The 18,826-nt window shown below is 36.1% G+C and overlaps 1 protein-coding gene and 1 long non-coding RNA gene across 8 annotated transcripts in view; both read left to right on the top strand.

The window, feature by feature from the left end:
- The first annotated feature begins 1,371 nt into the window (after window positions 1-1,371).
- On the top strand, window positions 1,372-18,104 carry LOC101742497 (diacylglycerol O-acyltransferase 1). Of its 7 annotated transcripts, none has more exons than XM_021348511.3 (12): window positions 1,372-1,609; window positions 1,988-2,113; window positions 2,933-3,061; window positions 3,401-3,498; window positions 3,576-3,628; window positions 6,628-6,736; window positions 7,356-7,505; window positions 11,318-11,344; window positions 12,038-12,179; window positions 14,038-14,203; window positions 14,884-15,156; window positions 16,319-18,104. In XM_021348511.3, the coding sequence occupies exons 2-12, from the start codon at window positions 1,998-2,000 to the stop codon at window positions 16,526-16,528; spliced, it is 1,473 nt and encodes a 490-aa protein (XP_021204186.1). In that variant the 5' UTR covers window positions 1,372-1,609; window positions 1,988-1,997; the 3' UTR covers window positions 16,529-18,104. The 7 variants fall into 7 exon arrangements, with proteins under 7 accessions (XP_021204186.1, XP_012546542.1, XP_012546541.1 ...); XM_012691087.4 differs by having other exon boundaries at window positions 1,588-1,687; XM_004926963.5 differs by having other exon boundaries at window positions 1,590-1,845.
- Window positions 18,105-18,767: 663 nt separating this feature from the next.
- The window catches only part of LOC105841741 (uncharacterized), a 1,129-nt gene continuing 1,070 nt past the window's right edge, over window positions 18,768-18,826 (top strand). The window contains exon 1 of the long non-coding RNA XR_005244601.2: window positions 18,768-18,826. This exon is cut by the window's right edge and continues 499 nt beyond it. This is a non-coding gene — a long non-coding RNA (uncharacterized LOC105841741).

Here is an 18,826-nt window from a genome sequence, read left to right as displayed (position 1 = left end):
CCACAGAATGCGTTTACAGGGAAAGTCAATTTCTCAACGTGCGTCGGTTATTCATTTTAAAAATATTTTTATTGATATTGATACTGCAACATGGAGCGGTGCTCTCTTCTGAAATATACGATTCCTTGATTATACACAGGGTTTTCAAATTACCTGTAACTTTGGCAGCTACAAATCTATGCAAAAACATCTATTTCAGCCCTTACAAACATTGGTTGCTGGTTCTTTTTTTTATTGCTTAGATGGGTGGACAAGCTCACAGCCCACCTGGTGTTAAGTGATTACTGGAGTCCATAGACATCTACAACGTAAATGCGTCACCCACCTTGAGATATAAGTTCTAAGGTCTCAGTATACGTTATAACGGCTGCCCCACCCTTCAAGCCGAAACGCATTACTGCTTCACGGCAGAAATAGGTAGGGTGGTGGTACCTATCCGTGCGGACTCACAAGGGGTCCTGCCACTTTAATATTATATTGTTGATACCATCTGCATAATCTCCCAATTTGTTAAATATGTAAATAGTATTCTAGGTCGTGATTTAAGAGTTTATATAGTAAATAATATTTATTATTATTATTATTATTATTGAAGTTATACTTCTTTAGGCCCGTTATGAAAAATTGATGAGTGAAATTTTACGATGCGCGCGCACCGTGACACAAAATTAACAGAATGAAGTTGCCCACTAAATCGCTCATTACAATACGACCGACGTAACTTGGTCAGTCTGAATATAGCCGCAGGTGAACTTTCCGAACCGTACCGAAAATTACCGAATATATACGATGCATGGAGTTAATAAGTACGGTACCTACAACATACGATGTCAAGAAAAGGGATGTCCAATATGCGTGTTTGAGGATGTTGTTTAATCGATTCTTTTTCAAATTGATTAAAATTTAAATAAAAAAAAAAATAAAAAAAAATAAAGTATAACTTCGTATACCGGTCACTCACATTCGCAAGAATACGCAAACCCGCAAGTGTAGAACGACATTTGCAAATGATTATGCAAAGCTTTTGCTGCATTCATGGTTTTCCAAGCTGTGTCGGTTTTTTAACAGACATCAAAGCGCGCGAACCGCGATCCTTCGCGTAGTCTCCCACACATTCGTGTGACCAGTCGAAGGCAACGGACGTTTCGCTATTTTCATAAATCTTGACGTCTACTATGTAGCGTATCTTCATCAAAAGAAATTCCATAAAAACAGCATGGCTGTTAATGATGTCTGAGAAAGAATTCAAAACTCTTTTTCTCTTCAATGTTCTATTGACGAATTAAAAAGGAGAAGAAATTCGTGAGACATTCGTAAACAAGTGTAGGAGGAAGCGCAAACGGGTTCGCAAATTGAGTACTGAACCCATTTGCACAGCCGCTAAGTTTGCGAATGAATGTTTGACGGCCCTTCACATGCGCGCAAACATTCGTACAATGTACGAATATCTGCGCGCATGTGAGTGGCCGGCATTACGCGCGTACATAAGTACACGGCGTACACGCACCCCTTTTTTATACTTCGGGTTTTGTTCCAATGGAAAAAGAAACTACCCACCACGTCTGACCATAGATATATATTTGAGACAGACTTTCTGACAGCCTAAAATGTCAGTAAAAATCACATAACCTTACATAAATCATTGAAACTTGAAAGGAAATCAGAAAAGGCCGGGTTGTATCTAGATGTAAAAGAAAAATACTGTATTTTATTTCTTTAATATAGTGTCATTTTTATCTTGGCTTGGGGTACTCTGTTAGCAATTTGACGGTACCGTCTCTTAAATAAAGTAATTGATAAAAATAATGTTCGCTAGTTTGATAATTTGGAATTTTACTGCTTAAGGTATTGTTCTGATAATATATTGCGAGTTGCATGAATATTGAACGATTTTTGTGTTCCAATTTTGGACATGTCACAATTTGTAGTACAGTAATTACCCAATAGTGATGCTTCATTTATAGATAGTTTTTGAATTTACTTTTAGAAATCACAAAATGATGACAGAAACTGAAGATAAGACACTTCGTTATAGGAGAGCCCAAAGTGTCACTCGTGCAGAAGAAATAACTGAAAAGGAGAAGAAAGTACGAAGTTCACAATTGGATAAACCGTAAGTAAAGTGATAACAAGGACAAGTGCCAAGCTATAATTACTCAAGTCTGGTTTATTCCATGACTTTACGTTGTTAACAGTACCTATTAATTCATTACCATTTTAATTATTTTATCTGTCCATTTAATCATATCGCATATGTTTTTAGGCATCACAGATAGTAGTGTAAGTAGGTATTTCTCACGGTAATCTAAATAATAAGAAAGTAGAAGTGCTGAGTCATATTAATCTTATTCAGAAACCTGGTGTGCAATAATAATACAGAATCAAGTTTTACATTTTTAATAAAACAGAATAATACAGATAACTTAGTTGAGATTTTAGAAGCTGGTAAATAATTGTCCATCATTTAGACTCTGCATATTTTGTCTCAATTACTCCAGCACATTATTAGACTCACGATAAAGTATATTAAATTCTTATATCTTTTACATGGCTACCTGTGAATCCAGGGCACAATTTATTTTAAATCATTGTGAATTTTTTTCTTGCTTACACTATTCATTTGAGACCATTGAAATACCTGAGTATTTTTTATTCATGTTGCTAATGACTAATATTATATATATTAATAGTAATTATTCACATATAGTAATTATTACTCAATAGTACTTATTCACACCTAACATACACTCATATCCTATGTTACACAATCTGTTTTTCAGAGTTGAAAGTTTGAATCTACAAAACACAAACACATTAAAGGTTACCATTATTTTCTGTTTGTCAATCGATAATTTATTTAATTAGTTCCCATTTAATTCCATATAAATTCATAATTTTATAGAGAGAGATTTAGGAAATTAATTATTTTTAGGATTCACAAGCCCCGAGATTCTTTATTTTCATGGAGTTCAGAATTTGCAAACTTTACTGGATTGGTAAACTGGGGTTTCCTAATGCTCACAGTTGGTGGAGTACGACTCTGCCTTGAAAACTTCTTAAAGTAAGTAAGTTTTATATTGAAATTTTGCACTGTACCATATTAATCTATGACTTGAAAAATAAGCAATAAATTATTAATAATATTATTGATTTTCAAAATTTTAACAAGTGAGCTATGATATGACAGCTCGCTGGTCTCAACTATTTATGTCTGTATGCTCACAATCAGAATTTTAGCAAAATTACACAACTTTGACCTTTCACAACCTTCATAGTTGTAAGTTGTGTATTTATGGTCACAGTACAATCATTCACTTTTTTTATTCAGCTTACCATACTTAGAGACAAAGTATATTTCATTAGCATTATATTCATTAACTGTGAAATTTTGAATTTATAGGTATGGTTTTCGTGTGAACCCGATAGAATGGATCATAGTATTAACCGGCTACAACGAAGGTCACTCTCACCAATATCCATCAGTTGTTTTACTTATATGTAAGTAGTGGTGTAAATATATTTTTAATTGTACATATCACATCATTGAAGTTGACATTCTGTACATTTGTTTTCAGTCAGTATTGTACCAACCGTTGTTGCACTTATGATTGAAAAAGGAATTGCTGTGGTATGTTATCATATTTTACTTTTTAATCTAGTAAAATGAAAGTGTTATGATCCAAAAACTAGAATAAAATTGTTCCACCCCATAATACTTAAAATTCTACGGTTCGAAAACGTCACTTGAACGGTCATGTTGTAAAAAGAAAAAACTCCATGCAAATATTGTAAACACCAGGCTAAAGTAATTCAGTTTTGTGAGTAATCAGTTATTCTTTCCATCCGTCCTTGATCTTTCCATCATCTTGAGGTTTTTGAAAATTTTGTTGATTGGTTCCATTACACAGATATAGATATCTATATAGTTAGAGTTTAAATTAACGATATTAAATACTTACCTTGAGACATAATATGATACATCCTGGCTGAGCCTGTTCTCGACCACCTGTCCTGTTGAAACTGGGAAGGCCTCCGGACCACTAGTAATCCTTTCATTAAAAATAAATAAATATATATATGATACATAATTGATACAATATTCAATTTGCATATAAGATATTCATTATAATTTCTTAACTTTCAATAGACATGCTTTGTAATAATAATTGAAAAATATACAAAATGAGTTACTCCATTGTAGTTCATATTTTTAGCCTTATCAATGTAATTTAATTTTTATTTGATAAAATGAGGTGTGTTATTTCCAGAAATATAATTGCAATTTATCATAACAAGGATAAGTGGCTCATTAAATAGATATAAATACGAATTAATAACTCAAATTGTATCGAGTAATGAAAATAAAGGTAAACATTTTAAAAACGATTAAAAGACAGTAGTAAATAGCGCTTTGTGTCTATTAAAATAAAGAACATAATTTTTATATATTTATGTGTATTTCCGTTAGTAGTTTTGATTCGCTTCGTAAATTCGCAACCTAAAATTTAATTGGCAATATATTATCATTAGGTAGTTAATCTTATAATCAAACCTGTTTTTTCCTTTATAAGTACCAAATTAAAATAATTAATGACATTCCGTACTCGTGTAAATCCAACACTAATGTTGTAACGTACTTGAATTAGTTTTTAAACTAGTTCTAAACTAATTCAAGTACAGAAAATTTTCGAAAGTAATACAATTACTACTTATCGTTATTTATAGAATGTTTTTTTTCCTACCTAAGTTGATAGCCTTGAGAGGCTATTTCAGCGCAACCTTAATTAGTAGGTGAGCTCACGGTACTCAAACCTGACGACGTTGCTAACACGAACCCTAGCAAGAGCCGTGATTCGCAGAATCTACCAATGGATCGGAAACGCGTCCCACTGAGAAGATCCGGCGAGAAACTCAGTGGGTTGTGTCTGAGGGTTAATTTACTCGTCGAACCCGTCGCTTGCGACGAAAGGCTGCGAACGATAGCCTCGTTTGAAGAAGAAAATGTCATAGCGCTCGGATGAAATCATCTCAAACATTTTCTCAGAGCACTCCCCATGGAACATACGGTATAAAATACAGAGTGAGGCGAAGTCCTTCTGCAGACTCAGAGGTTTTTTTTTTATGATTGAAGGATTACTGGTGGCCAGGAGGCCTTTCCAGTTTCACCAGGACAGGTGGGCGAGCAAAGGCTCAGCCAGGAGGGGTGGGATTTGCTAACAGCTACCCGAGCGCCTCCGAAGGAGACCTAACAGCTCAAGAGCAGCTGCTTCGCGAATGAATCTACTACCGGATCGGAATCGCGACCCGCTGAGAAGATCCGGCGAGAAACTCAGCGAGCTGATTCATGGGTTAGGTTGCACGGCGAACTCTTTGTCGAGTTCGACGAGTACGGTTACCGGGGTCCGTAAGCCTGCTCCTAGTGTTAGAGCTGAAGGCGTCTAATGCAAAGGTTATTGGATCTGATGGATGCGTAAGGACGTGTAGACTCAAAGGTTCCAAACTATCCAGAGTATCTGTTTATCGACAATTCGAACGGCCCTTTTCTGTATGGGGTCAAAGGGAAGTAGCTGGTATTCGGGAGCCCCGTCCCAGAGGTGGGAGCAGTACTCAACGCAAGGCCGGATTCGTGCTTTATAAAGCAAAAGTCTTTGTCCAGGCGTGAAGTACCGCTTCGCTCTGTTGAGGACTCCCAGCATTTTGGACTATAATTTGGCTTTGCCCTCCAAATGACTCCGAAATTGGAAATCGCAAACGTCGATCCCAAGTATCCCGATACTCGTGGTAGGTTTCAAGGATACTCCTTGGACTTGGGGCACCATGACAAAGGGGTCCTTCTTCGCAGTGAACGCGTAAACTTGTGTCTTCAACGGGTTGAATTGAATCAAGTTCAATCCACCCCACTCGGAAACTCGCCCCAGTGAGTTCTCCACTTCAGACACAAACTTTGATCGTCTCTCGCGCACCACGCTCCGAGAGAAACTGATGGTCGATATATAGCGCATCCACCGTGCTATCATCCGCATAGCAATGCATTCCATTAATAGATAGCAAGTCATAAGCTTTGTAAATTTGATATTTTTTGTAATTTGAGCTTTTTAAATTGCGATCTTGTGCTTATACTCGTATATAACATAACATTCAAGCTAATAGTAATGGTTTATATTTAAATGCTAAGATTTTATTATGTCACACTTTATGCGTGCGCCAACGTTAGCTTTTTACCTTGATTTCTCTCGTTAAATAAAAATTGCAAACTATAAATACCTTACTAAATTATAAAAATATGTTACCACATCGTCATTAGAAGTGTAAGATAATCTGTACCATTCTTTTAAAATAATTTCGTAGTCAGTAGTTGTTTTCGAATCAAGTAGTTTTTGAGATTTATGATATTTTTGGGTTACACGCTGCCTAAAAATTAGAATTAAAAAAAAATTCATTTCGTGTCACACATTCCTTTTTAAGAAACTTAGCACAATGCCTTGCCCGAAAATCACTATCCAGGTCTTTACAATGACTTAAGCACCCATTTGTATTGCTTACATCACAACTCAGCATATAATGACAGTATAATCAAAATTAAGTTGTAAAAATTAGTTATACGTTGTATCATTTGTGTAATTTCAGAATTTAATAAATGAAAAACTTGGCGTGTTCTTACAAATAACTAATATATTGTTTATTATCACGCTGCCCGCTGTTGTTCTGCAAATCAAAGGAAATCATTTTAGCTTCAGTAAGTTTTTTAAATATGATAGATATAAATATAGTTGAGAAAAATGTAATCAAATTAACGAATATGACTACAGGGTGTAATCATCAATCATGATAACAAATTAACTTATTAGCTTTAACTATTAAATTAGCTTATTGTTAATGTTAACCCCGTATGACGTCACCCATAGTGGATTTGTGCATTTTTTTTAAAGTTTACGCGGCAATTTTAAAAATAGAAGTGCTGTAATGTTCCGTAGACAACAGGTCTACGAATTTTTGTAGTATGAATTTTTTTGTTCCTAATACCAAAACCTCATTTATGCCTAATTAATTTGTAAGGTCGATTCCATAGTTACAAGTTCGATAGTTTGATGATCGACTAATAAATAATATTATTCACTGCTGTATTTAATTTCACCTCCGCATCGTCATTTTGGTATTATTCAACCAGTATTTTTCTACTAAAATTTCAAGTTTAAATATCTGTACCTATAGGCAAAGCTTTGTAAGGGAATAAATACTTAATAAACAAAAACCGTAAATATAAAATGATATTTTAATGGAATTCAAAATACACTTATTTCAGTTTAGCATAAGTCTAGATATAGATAAGATATAGTTTTGTTAAAAAATTTCAGTCGGTGCTACGACGGTGTGTATGATATACTTGATCCTGTTTTTGAAGATTTGGAGCTACTCACAAACCAATTATTGGTGTAGAAATGGCACGAAGAACAGATTCTCCAAGAACAAATTGAGAAGGCAAAGCTTGTCAGCACCTAATTGGAGTGAGTTGTTATTTAATGACATTTTAAATATAATGTACGGGCCGTAGTGGGTCGACCCACAATCGATCCGGAAACCGGCATCTCGCAGGTACTGATGCTGTCTAATTAGTCTGATGAGTCGGTATTGAATCTTCTCGCCTCCTTGCCTTATTCGAGCAGTTGAGGAGGATTGAAAGTTTGGGTAACGAGCGACGAGGGGGTTTTACTCTCACCCACTCCAGGAGAATGCACATCAGCAATTTTATCATATAATTTCTGATTATATTATATCACATCACATCATATCATATCATATGATATATCATGTCATATTCAACTGCTCAACTATTCAACTATTATTTCATAATTTATTATTATTCAACTATTCAACTATTATTTATTAATGTACAATACGACCAACGTAACTTGGAGATTATAACCCCAGGTGAACTTTCGCGCATGTACATTCGTAAAAAAGTGTTATTGGCATTCATTTTTTTAATCAAAATACGAATTAAAATTTCCTTATACGGGGACCAAATACAAATAAAATGAATATCAAAACGCTATGAGACAGAAAGCTATAAAAATAACGTAATTAAATTAATTCGAAAGTAAGCCCGAAACATTGCCTTCAGTTGCGATCCGCTGTAACAGCCTGGCCACGGGACATTCGCCAATACGAATATTCGCGCGGTGCGAACGGCGAAGCGTCTAGCGACTAAAATAAGCGCATAGAAATGTACCTAACAGCCTGGCCACGGGACATTCGCCGATGCGAATATTCGCGCGGTGCGAACGGCGAAGCGTCTAGCGACTAAAACAAGCGCATAGAAATGTACCTAACAAGCCACGCGCACCGGCGACCGGCGAAGCGACCGGCGAAATGTACCGAGCGAATCGCGCGATGCGGCGGGCGAGCAAAACAAATGCATGAATACGGACGGCGCGAGCCACGGAGTCGAGCGGTAGTCGCGGCGAATAGTGCAGTGATTAACAGCCTGGCCACGGGACATTCGCCGATGCGAATATTCGCGCGGTGCGAACGGCGAAGCGTCTAGCGACTAAAACAAGCGCATAGAAATGTACCTAACAAGCCACGCGCACCGGCGACCGGCGAAGCGACCGGCGAAATGTACCGAGCGAATCGCGCGATGCGGCGGGCGAGCAAAACAAATGCATGAATACGGACGGCGCGAGCCACGGAGTCGAGCGGTAGTCGCGGCGAATAGTGCAGTGATTAAATGAGTTTAGTTGTTTTCGCCGCGAAAAATTAACGCCGAAATTTTTATATTTTTTATTTATTTTTTATTTTATATTTTTAAAGTCGTCGTGGCCTAACGGACGTCCAGTGCAATCGTGTTGAGCGATGCACCGGTGTTCGAATATCAGGCGGGTACCAATTTTTGTAATGAAATACGTACTCAACAACACTCAACGTTCACGATTGATTTCCACGGTGAAGGAATAACATCGTGTGATAAAAATGAAATCTTCAAAATAATAATTTGCGTAATTACTGGTGGTAGGACCTCTTGTGAGTCTACACGGGTGGGTACTACCACCCTGCTTATTTCTGCCGTGAAGTAGTAATGCGTTTCGGTTTGAAGGGTGAGGCAGCCATTATAACTATACTTGAGACCTTAGAACTTATATCTCAAGGTGGGTGGCGCATTTACGTTGTGGATGTCTATGGGCTCCAGTAACCACTTAACACAAGGTGGGCTGTGAGCTCGTCCACCCATCTAAGCAATAAAAAAATAAAATAGCTGAAATACTAGCTAGACCAGCTATTTGGAAGTCTAGCCACCCAAAGTATTTCTCGTACTTCTTGTGGAATTCTCCATCTATAGGTATACTCCGATTCTTATTCAAATCATGTACTTCACAATCTTTTCCAAATAATAGGTCCTGAACCAAAAAACTATTAATTTGTAAGCAATATCGAGATAATTTCGATATAGACATTTCGCTGTCGGACTTCCTTACTAGTCGCGGCGGCGAACGTGAGTACCCGTGGCCTGCAAACGGTGCTGCGCGAATGGTCGCCTCGCCCACCGCTTCGCTGTTCGCACCGCCGATCCCCGTGGCCAGGCCGTAAATGAGTTTAGTTGTTTTCGCCGCGAACAATTAACGCCGAAATTTTTATATTTTTTATTTATTTTTTATTTTATATTTTTAAAGTCGTCGTGGCCTAACGGACGTCCGGTGCAATCGTGTTGAGCGATGCACCGGTGTTCGAATATCAGGCGGGTACCAATTTTTGTAATGAAATACGTACTCAACAACACTCAACGTTCACGATTGATTTCCACGGTGAAGGAATAAAATCTTCAAAATAATAATTTGCGTAATTACTGGTGGTAGGACCTCTTGTGAGTCTACACGGGTGGGTACTACCACCCTGCCTATTTCTGCCGTGAAGTAGTAATGCGTTTCGGTTTGAAGGGTGAGGCAGCCATTATAACTATACTTGAGACCTTAGAACTTATATCTCAAGGTGGGTGGCGCATTTACGTTGTGGATGTCTATGGGCTCCAGTAACCACTTAACACAAGGTGGGCTGTGAGCTCGTCCACCCATCTAAGCAATAAAAAAAAATTAGCTGAAATACTAGCTAGACCAGCTATTTGGAAGTCTAGCCACCCAAAGTATTTCTCGTACTTCTTGTGGAATTCTCCATCTATAGGTATACTCTGATTCTTATTCAAATCATGTACTTCACAATATTTTCCAAATAATAGGTCCTGAACCAAAAAACTATTAATTTGTAAGCAATATCGAGATAATTTCGATATAGACATTTCGCTGTCGGACTTCCTTACTAGTCGCGGCGGTGAACGTGAGTACCCGTGGCCTGCAAACGGTGCTGCGCGAATGGTCGCCTCGTCCACCGCTTCGCTGTTCGCACCGCCGATCCCCGTGGCCAGGCCGTAACGTGCGTTGCGATACACCAGAGTTGCGTTAGCACCTCTTAAAAAAACTGTCAACATCTTTTACGAGGGCGGCACTGAAAATTTCGGGAAACAACATTACTATTTAAAAATGTATTTATTACTTTTCGAAGTATTCTCCAGCGATAAATTGTGGTTTTGGATGGGGTTTCATCACCAAATGCAGAAATCATCCGGTCAACACACTGTTTTTGTGTTAAACCACTTCGAAAGTCATAATAAATCATCGCTCTTGAATTTTCTCGAGTCAATTCCATTTTCTCAACGACTAAACAAGTTTGACAAAACCTCGTGACAAGACCGAGAATCTTTTTTTAAATAAATAAATGGTATTCGATTTTTAAAACCAAGGAGTTTTCAATTAAAAAGATTTTAATATGACAGGAACAGTGGAAATATTCCATTCCCGATACTTTTAGTGCAGCCTAGTACGCCATTTTCTTTTTTTTTTTTTAAACTGCATTAGATCAAAAATTATTTTTGTCGCCTGGAGATTTAAAACACTATTATATTTGTTGACGAATAATATAAATGCCAAGGGGCACTTAGTAGATAAAAATCGATTGCGATATTTGATTGAATAAAGGAATGATAGTGTTTAGATAGAGTCAATCCCTAGCTTAGACCTCCGCCCCGCGCACGTTGCTCATGCCACCATTTGGGTCCTAAAAACGTTCGTGCGCAGCCTTCTGCGCGAAGTTCGGACTCGCCAAGATACAACGGTCGTATTGTATATACCTTTAAAATTCATTAGACTTTTGTAGCAAAGTTCTTGATTTAATTCTACATGTAATTTTAAAATTATGTGTTTCTTATGTGTGTATACACGAGAAAATGGAAGGATATTAACATATTTTTAATAAAGTATTGAATTTCCAGGTAAACTAGTCAATGCAGAACAAGACCGTAAGTCTAAGAACGGATTGTTGTTAAATAGTGTGTTTTGTCTGCATTTTGCTTCTGCCTCTCTTTAAACATATGTAATTAGATTATATGCTTTCTGTTTGCTTTTTGTCTTCTAGTCTCATAGTGCATTTTTCTCTCATCTATGTCAGAGTTACGAAAAGACCTTCAAATAATCTGAATGCACTGAACTGTACATTATTTTGTGTGCTTCTAATATTGATATATTTTGTGCTACAACATTTAATGTTTTGCTAATTAGATATATGCATTGTATTATTTCTTCAGCTATGTTCTGTAATACCAATATTAATCTAAAATTGATGTGCTTACATATTTTGTAACAATTTTAAATCAATTTTTTTTAGAGTAAAGAATGTTTTTATTTTCCTTAATAATGTATTATTAATAGTAAACCGCAACATACCTGCTGTATCTTTAACTTTTCCAGAATTTGTGTAAATTAAACATTTGTCTGGAAGAGATCGCTTTTAGCGTTAAGACCGTCAACTTGTTGACTGTTTTTTTTAATGTTGTGTTTTGGTTTGCAACGAAGCATATTCTCTCTCTTTCTCTAAATAAATTGTAACAAAAAATTAGACATCGTTTACAGCTTCATGTGTTGTGTGTTAAGTTTGCTAACTGACTAAGCCAGTTTAAGTTTATTGTTTATACTAACAAGTGAATTATCTCCAGAGACGTATGAAGAGGAGAAGAACGAGGAGGCGGCTGCTGCTGGACTCATCAAGTATCCAAATAACTTGACCTTAAAAGATTTGTTCTATTTCCTGTTGGCCCCCACCCTTTGCTATGAGTTGAATTTCCCCCGAACAGCACGGTTAGTCCCGCATGAGTTTGTGTAGTACATTTAAATTGTATGGTACAATCAAGATATATGTGTATAGTAAGGAGCCTAAAAATGATATAAATATTTAGTTATAATGTTTTATAACAACGCTAATTTCAAAATACAATAATATAATTATTATTAATGACGGTAGTATTAGAACTAAAATTTATTATAAACTCACGGACTCGACAGACGTTCTCCTGCATACACAAAATGAATGAAATGAATGCATACACAAACATTCATTCAAGTCGATCCAGCCGTTTAGTTGCAGTATAGATAAATAACTTGATACCGACTGCAGTGCCATCTGCCGGGCTGATTTGTGAATCTAAACCATCCAAGGCGCCACCCAAACGCATACAATAAAATTCATTCAAATCGGTCCAGCCGTTTAGGAGGAGTTCAGTGACATACACATATATAGTAGTATTATTTAAATTAGCCATGTAAAAACGAACAGTTATATTAGTGGCTTTGATCGCGTTGATTGGTGACGGTACCTATGTATGTTAATATATTTGTTATGAAATGTGTTCCACATAAATATGGGATGGTTTATGAAAATGAAAAATACACTAAATTCTTAATACGACTTTCACGCCATCTCTTGTACGTTAACGTAATAAAGTTACAATTAGATGCTTTTAATAATTGTACTGTGCTTCAAATCAAAGTGTGGTTAAATAAGATGAATGAACAGACAAGCAATGTTCTAATACTTAAAATAACTCGGTTTCAATACTTGATTTTTTTCGTATACATTCAATATCCATGCTAATTTAATATAATATATAATATCGAAAGTAAGTTTGTTTATTTCGTACGACATTACGAAGTTATAAAAATTTGCTTATACTCTGTCAGGGGTACATAGTACTAAAGAATATATTATAAAATGTATCAATGTAAAATCTATGTATAAATCTACGTTTCTTAACTACAAAATATAAGGGATGGGGATGAGGATTTAAGTGCATTTTTATTAAAAGTGATGCATTCATGTTTTTGTGAAAAATTTAATATTTTAAATCGCTAAAAATAATTAAATATAATTTAATAATTTTAACATGGACAATGTATGATATTATGTGAGTAATCGGCAATTCTTTATAATATAAGGTCCATACATTGCTTTTCTGATTGATTCTCTTTCCTTTTCCCACAAAGCGAGGCTTAGTACAGAATTCTGCCCACTGAGTTTCTCGCCGGATCTTTTCAATGGGTCGCGTTTCCGTTCCGGTAGTAGATTCGGCGCAACACTGCTCTTGCTAGGGTTTAGCAAACTCGGCTTTATTCTTCAAAGTAGAGCTCTTTCTGTCTAACATGAAATTAAAACGCTGTTTTTTAGTTATTTCTTTTTATTTTTTTTTCTTCTTTTTTTTCTTAAATGGGTGGACGAGCTCACAGCCCACCTGGTGTTAAGTGGTTACTGGAGCCCATAGACGTCTACAATGTAAATGCGCCACTCACCTTGAGATATAAGTTCTAAGGTCTCGAGTATAGTTACAACGGCTGCTTCACCCTTCAAACCGAAACGCATTATCGCTTCACGACAGAAATAGGTGGAGTGGTGCTACCTTTCCGCGCGGACTCACAAGAGGTCCTACCACCAGTAAAAAAATAGCGTTTTTGTAGTAGTAGTCTAAAAACAACAGAACACTAATGTTTCAAGTTGGGAACCACATTAGCGGTGCCATGTGCTCAGTCATAATCTCGCTTGGTCATATCCAGCATCAAATAACTCCTTCAATTATTTTATGATATACTTGTGACTTAAGTCACGTTTTTTATTATTATTATAAATATTATTAATGTCTAATAAGCAAGTTTTGTATTATTACAGGATCAGGAAGAGGTTCGTAGTGAAGAGGTTAGTGGAGCTTGCGTTTGGAGTGAATTTGGTGCTCGCCTTGTTCCAGCAGTGGATGATACCGTCCGTCACGAATTCCGTCGACACTTTCTCCACCATGGATCCGATCAGGATCACCGAGAGGCTTCTGAAGCTTGCCGTGAGTTTTCTTTATCACTAGGGGCCCGCTCCGGCTCCGCTCGGGTCTTTAACAAAAACTTCAACGATATTTGACGTTGTTTTATTTAAAAAAATAAAATAACACTTATTGCGGCATAATTATAATAGTTAGACATATGCTGTCGCGACACTTTTGGTAAATAATAATGTGTTCTACAAAGTCTGAGCTTCCCTCCATGGTGTTTCCCGAGCTTTCCTCGAGCGAAATGTCCTTCGAACGAGGCTTGTGGAGAGTACTTAACGGTAGGCAACGGCTTGGCTCCGCCCATGGACATCAGCAATGCCAGACGGTAACCACTCACCATCAGATGGGCCGTATGCTCGTCTCCCTACAAGGGCATTAAAAAAAACAATAATTCTAGAACATATACACCGCCCCCTAATTTGAAACTTCGAAGTCACACTTTTGATAGACTAATAATATAAAGTTTAATTGAATATTTTTACTGGTGGTAGGACCTCTTGTGAGTCCGCGCGGGTAGGGCGTTTCGGTTTGAAGGGTGGGCACGTTGTAACTACACTGAGATCTTAGAACTTATATCTCAAGGTGGGTGGCGCATTTACGTTGTAGATGTCTATGGGCTCCAGTAACCACTTAACACCAGGTGGGCTGTGAACTCGTCTACCCAACTAATCAATAAATAAAATGTATTTTTTCAGGTGCCCAACCATCTCATCTGGCTCTGTCTATTCTATTTGAGTTTCCATTCGTTTTTAAACCTCATGGGAGAGCTGCTTCAGTTCGCCGACCGGAATTTCTACAACGACTGGTGGAATGCGAACAATATATCCGTGTTCTGGAGCACTTGGAACACGCCGGTGCACCTGTGGGCGGTTAGACACGTGTACGTACCGATCACGGAGCGAGGCTACACGAAGGGGTTCGCTAGTATCATAGTTTTCTTGATATCGGCCTTCTTCCACGAGTATTTGGTGAGTTTATTCATTTAATTAAAGTAGGTACCGTAGATTGGCGGGAATAGGGATTACGGGTAGAATAGGGACGAATCTGGGTTGCCACAATGCTTTGGTGAAATTTAAATTTGTTGAATTGAAAAGGACTTTTATTTAGTGTTTAAGAATATTAAATAGTTTAATTTAGACATCAGGTTAAAGATATTGAAAAGTTAATTACCTAAAGGTAAATACCTACCTAACAACTAAACAGTGCCAGCCCTATCGAAAAATTCTATTGTCCCCATACGTGACTCGATTCACCCCAACATCAAGGTGGATCAGGTCAAGCTGGTTTTTTAAGTTTTTGTGTATATTTTTCAATGAACTACGTATAATAATGCATCGTCTATGAAAATTTAAACCTCCGGAACCATTTTAATCTCAATTTTATTGGTATTCCCCCCAATCTACTGTAATCTAAAACGGGACTATTTCTAGCCGGCTATTGTTGAAAGCGTATCCCTCGGAGCTGGACCCGATAACAGGTACTAGCTATTAGAGACAAGGTCAGATATCCACAAGTAAATGAAAACTTCAATTTTAATTCCATGTAAAACGCGTTGGCTGCCTCAGCATTTTTCCATTATGACAGATTTAATACACTGATCTAAAAATTATAGCTTCGATGTCGACAAAATAGATTACGATAGACAAAACAAACTTCCAGAATTCTCTATAAAAGTAATCTAAGCAAAAAGTAGTAAAAGTAGATGTTGATAATTCAAACCGAAACGCATTACTGCTTCATGGCTGAAATAGACAGGGTGGTGGTATTTACCCGTGCGGATTCACAAGAGGTTCTACCACGAATAATAAACTGTTTTTATAAATAAACTAGCTGTACCCGACCGCTTCGCTGGGCATTTAAAATTAACATTATTATTTCTCACCCCACAAACATTCTCATCATTAACTCCTCCGCAACTGGTGTAGAGTTCAACACTTATATAAATATTAGCCTATCCATTAAGTACATGTATTTTCTACATGGGTACCAAGTTTCAAGTCAATCGGATGCATGGTTCAGTAGTTATAACGGAACATCCGTAAAAACCACTGTAGATTTATTGATTAGTATAGATACGATGTAGTTAATAAAATTGTCTCAATAAATAATGATATCATACCATGTTTGTAGGTGAGCGTTCCGCTGCAGATGTTCAGAATCTGGGCCTTTCTGGGCATGATGGCGCAGCCTCCGCTGTCTGTGATCTCTCGCATAGCAGAACGACGTCTAGGGCCGCGCTGGGGGAATATCATGGTGTGGAGCTCACTCATCCTGGGCCAGCCACTCGCCATCATGATGTACTACCACGACTACGCTCTCTTGCACTTCACATCGGAATAACAAAGCTCATAATCGCATGATAGTTTTGTAATTTACAAGAAGAATTTGAATAGGGATGGTTCAGAGTCGCCAAACATGCACGATGAAAATAGCTAATAACCAAAGCACAGTGTGATTTTAAATATATAATACAATTGTATTATTTCATGCATATAACGGTTTCATTGTTAAAAAGAGTGAAATTATCAGGTTATGTGAAAAATCAAATAGAGGGAAGGCGCGATTAACCAAAAAATTCTAATATTAAATTTAAGCTAGTTTTATATGTTAGTACAATTTTTTGTGTAAAAATAAATCATGAGTCGATCCCAATTTCGATTCCTTGTTCATTATAATATTCTGAAGGACTTCAGTGAGCTGAAGAAGTCTACTAAAATATTATTTCATGCGATTATGAACGTTATTCGTAAGTAGGTAGATTTCATTTTTCGTGTTTTCGGTATCGGTGTTTTTATTTTTATATTTTTATAATGAAAAATTAGTAATTGGCTATGATTTAAATTAAGATAACAAAAATTGTTTGTTTCGTGGGCCGCCAAGGATTATGGGGGGATCCACTATTTTTGACAATAAATTAAACAAAATTTATTTATCTTTTATCACAATTAATCCCACGTCAAAAAGTATTTCACATGATGTTGTGAGTCCAAGTATTCCAAAATGCTTAATAATATTATAAATAATTTAATTACGAAATAATCAACTTTATGGCGCCTTAAATGTCATATTATTATAGTATTGCCGATATAGCCTTATACAAGTAATGGGGTACAATATATAGCGTTTAAGTACAAAATTCTATCTTAACTAACAGACTAGAGTTTTATTTCTGTTAAGTGTGTAAAACTAGATATATAGACATTTTATATTAATTACTGAATTTTTACTTTCCTTCCTTTCAATATATTCTATAAAATCTTTGATAAGCATAACTTTATATACCCGAGCGAATTTATTTAAATTCAAGTACCTTTTGAATTTTTTTTTAATGTATTTTCTTATGATTACTAATACAATGATTTTTATATTATTACTTTATTATTATTAAATAAGATATTATGTGCGGGAAATAAACATATAATTAAGACTGATTATGCTTTCTAAGCGACATTTGTGATAATTTGCCATAAAAACGAAATGTTCCTTGTCAAATTCTTTAGAATAATTTTATATGTAGAAATTTCCAGAATAGCAATTATTTTGTCTTATTTATTATCCTATCTTCCTTAATGTGTCTATTGGCTTTCTAATATTCTAATTTTATGGGTTAATGTTTTGGACGTTGAATTTGTTGAGCTATTCGTCAAACCCAAAGAATATTATCTAAATAATTTGATTTGGAACATACTAAATCAGGTGATAATTTTTCTTTCCGAAAATTTTCAGAATATTTAAAAATATCACAAGATGATGTACTAGTTGAAGAAATAGCAATGACAAATAGCTATAATAATATTCTTGTGGTGCGCCACCACGTTTTTTTGCCATTAAAATTAGGATCAAAGCAAAATTAATATTTTTTAAATATATTATATCATGATTTTTTAATGTTGTTTAATAAATATTTTTTATCTGATGTTGGGTTTTCAATCTATGAACTAAAACTTTTTATACTATTTAGCTATTTTTTCTTTCATTCCCATTCCTTATTTCTTTTGCTGCCTGCTCATTAATACTAACCAATTAAATCTTATATTTACACTGCCTATATATAAGTTTTATCTTATCTGAAGTCGTCGTGGCCTAAAGGATAAGACGCCCGGTGTCTTCGGATGGAGTGATGCAAGTCCCGGTATTCGAATCCCGCAGGTAGGTACTAATTTTTCTAATGAAATACTTATCACCATGTTGCCTATTTCTGCCGTAGGACAGCCGTTGTACTACAAAATTAAGATTTAGAACTCTTGTCACAAAGTCACAAAGTACCTAGTTGGCTGCATTTACGTTGTTATTGTCTATAGGCCCCGGTAACCGGGTGGACCGTGAATCATTCAGCCATTTAAGCAATAAATGAAAAGTTACGTTTAAAAGGAAAGTTTACTGTTTTTTACTTTATTAGATCTATTATAATATCTCACTATTAATAGTTATATAGTTTAATTGAAATCAGTAAAGTATATAAAGAAAAGAAAAACACTGCTTTTAATGCATGCCTTTAAATTTCAAATACAAGAAATAATTATTGGGTATATTATTATTTTAGGATTACGCAGTAAAACTTGCATCACCAGGTCTCTTTTTAATGCCACATTAGCCTTAACCTCACCACTGCCCTACCATATAGTCTTTTAGCCAAAT

This window comes from Bombyx mori, chromosome 4 (assembly GCF_030269925.1).
Source record: "Bombyx mori chromosome 4, ASM3026992v2".
NCBI classification, from domain to species: domain Eukaryota; kingdom Metazoa; phylum Arthropoda; class Insecta; order Lepidoptera; family Bombycidae; genus Bombyx; species Bombyx mori.
This window is presented reverse-complemented; position numbering and strand designations above follow the sequence as displayed.